At 46.6% G+C, this 6,045-nt stretch overlaps 1 protein-coding gene across 13 annotated transcripts in view; it reads left to right on the top strand.

Annotated features, from left to right (window-relative positions):
* The window catches only part of RBFOX2 (RNA binding fox-1 homolog 2), a 331,281-nt gene that overhangs the window by 220,642 nt on the left and 104,594 nt on the right, over positions 1-6,045 (top strand). Inside the window, exon 1 of one of the 13 annotated variants that reach the window (XM_069082056.1) lies at positions 550-882. The exons of the other annotated variants lie outside the window; for them this stretch is intronic. Coding sequence (XP_068938157.1) covers positions 553-882 — 330 coding nt within the window. The 5' untranslated portion in view covers positions 550-552. Of the gene's footprint in view, positions 1-549; positions 883-6,045 lie in introns of those variants that run through there. 13 annotated transcript variants of the gene reach the window in all.

Here is a 6,045-nt window from a genome sequence, read left to right as displayed (position 1 = left end):
CTCTCTCTCTCCCTCCCTCCCTCCCTCCCTCTCTCTCTCCCTCTCTCTCCTCTCTCTCTCTTCCCAGACTGCCACTCTTGAGCAGGCCCCTGTGTGTGTTGGAGTTGGAGATGTCAGCCTGCCAGGAGGAGGAGGGGGAGGAGAAGGAGGTGGGGCCCGGCTCTGATTAATTACCTTAGGCATTCAGGGGTGGGGCTTCCTTCAGCCATCTGCCTGAGATATGGGAGGGAGCTGGAGAAAGAAGGAGGGGGAGAGACTGCCAGAGAGGAAGAGAAAAGAAAGGAAGAAACACTAGCGAGAAAAAGAAAGGAAAGCGGAATAAAGGGATAGAAACTACCCACCCCTGCGGATCCAAGCTGGGGGGGGAGGGGGTGGGGGGGCTGCAAGGTAAAGCCGAGGTGGTGCCCAGCGCCTGCCCCGGCCGCTTGGAAGGGCTGTTTTCTTCCTAGTCCTCTGCTCCTTTTGGTTTATGGAGAAAAAGAAAATGGTAACTCAGGTAAGCTTTCTGCTTCCTCCCAGAGCGTCTTTCTCCTTCTCGCCCGTCTGATAGGCATGTGGGGCCAAATGGAGGGCAGTGGGTGGAGGCTGCTGCTAGGTCTGTCCTTGTTCCATGAGGCTAGTTTGGGTGGACTAAGCTATTGTGTGTGTTTGTGTGTGTGTGTGTGTGCGCGCGCGCGCGCGCGCCGTGTGCGTGTGTGTGTGTGTGTGTGTGTGTGTGTGTGTGTGTGTGTGTGTGTGCATCCCTCTTTCTCCCCCTTCCCTCTGCTCCATAGCAGATTCCCGTTTCCTGTGCTGTGCAGCTGCAGCTCAGGAAAGACCCTGTGGGGATTTGTCTACCTCTTTGTCTTGGTTCAGAGAGGGAGGGAGAGCGGGACTGCAGAGGTATGGAGGGATTCTTGTAGGCTGCCATGAAATGGAAAAGGCAGAGATTTCATTTCAGGAATCACGGTGGCATTTGCATGATGAGGGGATCAGATTCTGTGGAATGAAATTATGTTGCCTTTACTCTGAACAGCTTCTTGGAAGACGAATCGGGTTCATTTTCATAACGCTGCTACTAGCTAAATATTTTAATAGGTACTTGTGGGATGGTCTAGGTGTAGCTGAACCACCCCCAGCCTTGGTTCCTGAACCTGAGAACAAATGTTTATGTCTCTGTGACAATCACATTGGCATTAGAAGGTGTGTGAAGGACACATGGAAGAACTCCAGTGTCCCTTAGACTCTGCCAAGTTGTTTTGAACGAGAATTTTAATCTATCCTCTCGGACAGACACTAAACTGAATACCGGCTCCGCTGCAGCCTCCCTACTCTGTGGCAACCCCACCTCCCAGTCTTCTCTTGACATCTTCAAGTCCAATCCTTTTTCTTTCATTATATAGAGTTTTAGGAATGGGGTTGTGCTTTATTAGGGAAGAAATCTTTTACAGCATAAATAAGAGACAGATGGCTTTTAGTGCCTGTTTTAGCACAAGTTTCCTATCAAGCTTCTGCTTTGTAGGAAAATTTCATCATTGGACAATATTGGCTTTTCAAGGGTATCGCTATATTTGGGGTATTCTTGTCTGTCTTTCTCTTTTCCCCTCTTCTTGAAGTCACCACCGGAGGGCGGAGGGAGGAGGGGGGCCGGTGATGGTGGAGGGAGGATATGGCTGTGTAGTTGCAGGAGCTGGAATCCTGTTCCGTTAAATGTTATATAATGCCCTGCAGTGCTGTGTGGAAAGAGAAAACCTTTGGGGAATATTCTCAGCATAGAAAGGAGAACCCTTAGACTATGTTCATCTTTCTTATGCATATCCTCTTATCTTGAATCTAATTCATTCTTGTTAAATGCTACCTTTTACAATCCCCACCAAAAGAGGAAATATTTGGAATACTCCTGTGCTAGAGAATATACTTACTACCTCCTAGACTCTGGAGTCTCATTTATTTTTCATTAGCTGTCTTTGTAGTAGAGATGGTAACAGCTTTCTCCTTTCTCAGGTATTACCAAAGAATCCCTGACTTTGGGTACTTCTGCCTACTCCGAACTAAGATGTGTGTGTACACACACACACACACACACACACACACACACACACACACACACATGCAGAATAGCATGTGTGTATGTACAGGCCATAGCTAGAACACAATGTCTGCAGTGGATATGTTGTGACCTTAACTGGCAGTGAGCTTAAAAACAAACCAAAAAACCAAAGATGGGGAATGAAGGCAGGGGAGACAGTGGAGCCCCAAAAGAGGGTTTGGTGCAGGGTCTCCTAACTTATTCAGCTATCTGGAGGTCTTTTGTGGATTCCGGCCCAGAATAAAGTTTTTAAATGCATAAAATAAATATATGTAGGATTACCAACGAAACATGAACTCCAGGATAGGAACCTCTGCTTTAAAGAATTCTGGTGAAAATAGGTTTCTTTGGGCTTAGAGTGAAGAACAGACTGAAAGAAACTTTGCCCATCCCAAATTTACACATTGGAAATGAGAAGCTGGTGGAACCTATGACCTTGAAGCATGATCATGTTAGTGTACACATAGCTTATGCATGTTTTACAATCCAAGTAAGAAAGGCCGAATGTGGATTCCTCTCCTTCGTAGGAGTCACAATACTTCTTGGGTACAGGAGGTCATGTCCTGATACTGGCCTGCCAGATGAAGAGCTTGTCGGGGTGCATTTACAAATGGGATCTATACTGCACAGTTAAGGCTTGTCAGGTTGAATTGTTCATTGTGTCCATTGGGGTCTTATGTGGCCTGTACTATTTTTACTGCATAGCACGACTAAACCTTTGCATTTCCAGATCTCATGATTGCAGGAGTCCCTAGTTTCCCCAGGTTTCTCAGTGGAAGAAGAGGTTCAAATAGATTTCCACAGTAATGGTATAGTGTTTTAGACCTGTGACTGTTTGCTTTGGTTTTCTGCAAATCCAGCAGTGAACAAGGCCTGTTCTTTCTAAGTGAAGACTGTCCCATAGTTTCTTATGAGTATCTGGGATTTTCTATAATGTGTGGTTTTTAACATTACTTTTTCAGTATTGGGGAACTAGGGGTCATGGGACATAATATGTAATGTCAGACTCTTTTGCTTTGTTAGTTTTGCTAAACTCCCTCTCCTCTTCACCCACTCTTTTAAAATTTTTTATTAAAGAATGACTTTCTGGAGGGTGGAGAAAGAATAGTCAATGTAGGAGAGCTAAAAACAAAAAATATTGTTACATGTATTTAAGAAATGATCATTGAATAGAAGCCAGCACTGGTCAGAGCTTGTCTGAGCTTGCTAGCAGGACAGATGCCTGACCCATGGCAGTTTCAATATGACTTTTGGGCTGTTTTCTATTCATTGTATAGTCATGGGATGTTGGAGCTGGGAAACACTCAAAGATACAGTGGCAGAGGCACCTGAGGGATCAATCAGGTTCCTCATTTTTTTCAATCAGGTAAATTCTATAGGAAGCATTTCCCCCCTCCCCCCTTCTAATATAGAAACATACCAGTACAATATAAATCCAAGCCATATCACATCTCTGGAGGTCTACCAGATGGATTGGGAAGAGAGAAGGTCTTCTCATAGCTGAGTTAAATAAAAATAGAGAAAAACAAAATAGTTTATGAGAACTTGAGCTCTAATCCATTTAATGGCAAATGCCCTGACACGATCTCCTCGATCCTAAATCAGTGAAAATGAATGAGCAGCCTGGCTGTGGCTGGTGTGTGCTAATTGCAGATAAAAGGGAAAGTGCTAGGCAGAAAGGGAAAAATATGTACGGGATGTCTTCAGGATTTTTTTTTCCTGTCCTCTAATGGAGAGTAAGATTGCTGGTTTCTGTGGAACACAAAGCCCTCCCTTTCTTGGACAGTCTAGTGCCGTGCTGGCATTTTCTTAGGAATCTGTTTCCCATCAGGACTGGGGGGATGGGAGAAGGTGTTCCAAATCGAAGAGAATGGACCAGGGGTCGCTGTCTCTTTAAGCAGCTGGCTGAGGAAGTCCATGTGGTGGGAGGCAGCTTTGGAGTGTGCTTTTGTAAGAAATTGCTGGATCCATTGTTCACTCCGTCTTCTGTGGAGCCCTAAGGGCTCAGGTCTTTCACCTGAGCAACCGAGGTTTCCTCTTCCAGCCTGGTAGTACAAGGCAAAGACCCCTCCCCACTTCTTTCCTGTCTCCTCCCACCCCTCCTCCATTTTCATCTGGTTAGAAATCCGGAGTGGTGTGCAGTGGAGCTCTCTGCTTACCCTTTCAGGTTCCTGGCATCCTCCCTTCCATTGGTTCTGGAGCTCCTTCAGCAGTTCCAGCAGTCTCCATTTTGTGTCCCTGCCTCCAGAGTGATCCCAGGCCTCCTCTCTTTTCTCTGGAGCCATCCTCATCCTCCCCGAGCCCCCTCCTCTTGGAAACTCCAACGAGCTCTGTTTACCTTGGCACCCGGTCCACTCAGTATGCGCTGCCCGGGACCGGGGAAGGTGGTGGAGTTTGTGGCCTAGAGACGAATTTATGTCCTTTACAATGAACCAAAAGCAGCCTCACTTTTTCCAGAGATTCTGTTTCGTTCTGTATTCTCCTCCACTGCCCCACATCTTCTGGGATAACTGTTTTCTTTGCCAGGGACTTAAGAACAGCCTTTGCTGCAGGCTGCCTCATTTTTCCTGAAGAGAAGTTCACAATTCCATAAATGGTGAACTGATGAAATCAAGCTGTTCTCTGACTCATTAAAAATGTCTGCCTCCCTTCCCATTTTTCTTTGCCCCTTTCCCTTTGCCTCTAGTATCTTTTCTGCATATACAGTAGAGACCAGGTAAGTTAGGAACCCACTTTGCAATTACTGTTCAAGTTTAGGGGGATCTTATTCCATTCCATCCCATCTCCTCTAGAAAATTGCCCCCTCTGTCGTCCCCACTCTAATTTATTTTCAGTCTCTCGTGTTTCCCTCCTGCCTACAAATCTGCCCATGGCTCCCCATGCTACTCCAAAAAACCCCTGCTTCATTCAGTCATCCCCACTGACTGTGGTTCCCTCTCTTCCTGCCTTTTGTGGCTGAACTCCTCAAGAACACCATCCACAATAGGTGACTCTATTTCCTCTCCTCTTCAAAGTTACTAGTGATCTCTTAGTTCTCAAATCTGTTCTTAGTGCCCCTTTGACACAGTTGTTCATCCTCTTCTCTCTGATGCTCTCTTCTTTTGGCTTTGGGTCACCCCTCTCTCCTGTTTCTTCTTTCTGTCTGACCAACTCCTGGTCTCCTGGGCTGGATCTCCAGGTTAGGCCCCAACTGTGGGTGTCCTGAAGGGCTCTGTCCTAGGCCCTCCTCTCGCTCTCCCTGGGCTGCTTTTCGCGGTGGTCTCATCAGTTCCAGTGGATTCAGTTATCATCTCTGTGCTGATGATTTTCAGATCTCTGTATTCAGCCCTAATCTCTCTGCTGCCCTCCAGTCTGACATCCACCTGCCTGTTAGACATCTTGAACTCAACACGTCTAAAACTGAACTCATGCTCTCCCTCCCTGAGTCAACTCCCCCTTTCCATAATTCTCTATTACTGTTAGGGCACGACCATCCCCTTAGTCCATCTGACTCAGAACCTAATTCCCATCCTTGAGTCCTCATTCTCTCCCAACCAACCCCCACTCCCAATCCAACCTCTTGCCTAGGCCTGCTGGTTTTACCTTTGTAACATCTTTTGCATGTTCATTGCTTCTCTCTTCTGACACTGCCACCACCCTAATATAGACCCTTGTTACCTTCCTATGTCCACTGCTTGGTTTCCTGCCATGTCCCTCTCTACTCCAGATTTTCCTTCATTCTGCTCCTAGAGTGATTTTCCTAAGGTGCAGATCTGTCCATGTCAGCCCCAATATCAACAAACAATAGTGGGTCTCATTCACCTCCAGAATCGAATATAAACTGAATATAATCAAATATAATCTAGAATTCCGTCCCCACCCCCCCCCCCCCCCCCCCCCCCCCCCCCCCCCCTTTCCCCCATCCCCCAACTTCTCTTCATTCCCTTCTTTCTTTTTCTCTCTCTCCCCCTCCTACTACCTTCTTTCTTGTTTTCTCT

The sequence above is a fragment of the Petaurus breviceps genome, unplaced genomic scaffold, assembly GCF_028583685.1.
Source record: "Petaurus breviceps papuanus isolate PSGF00001 unplaced genomic scaffold, PetGlider_PUasm1.0 156, whole genome shotgun sequence".
NCBI lineage: Eukaryota > Metazoa > Chordata > Mammalia > Diprotodontia > Petauridae > Petaurus > Petaurus breviceps.
Note: the sequence above shows the minus strand (reverse complement) of the source record. Positions and strands in the feature narration are given on the sequence as shown.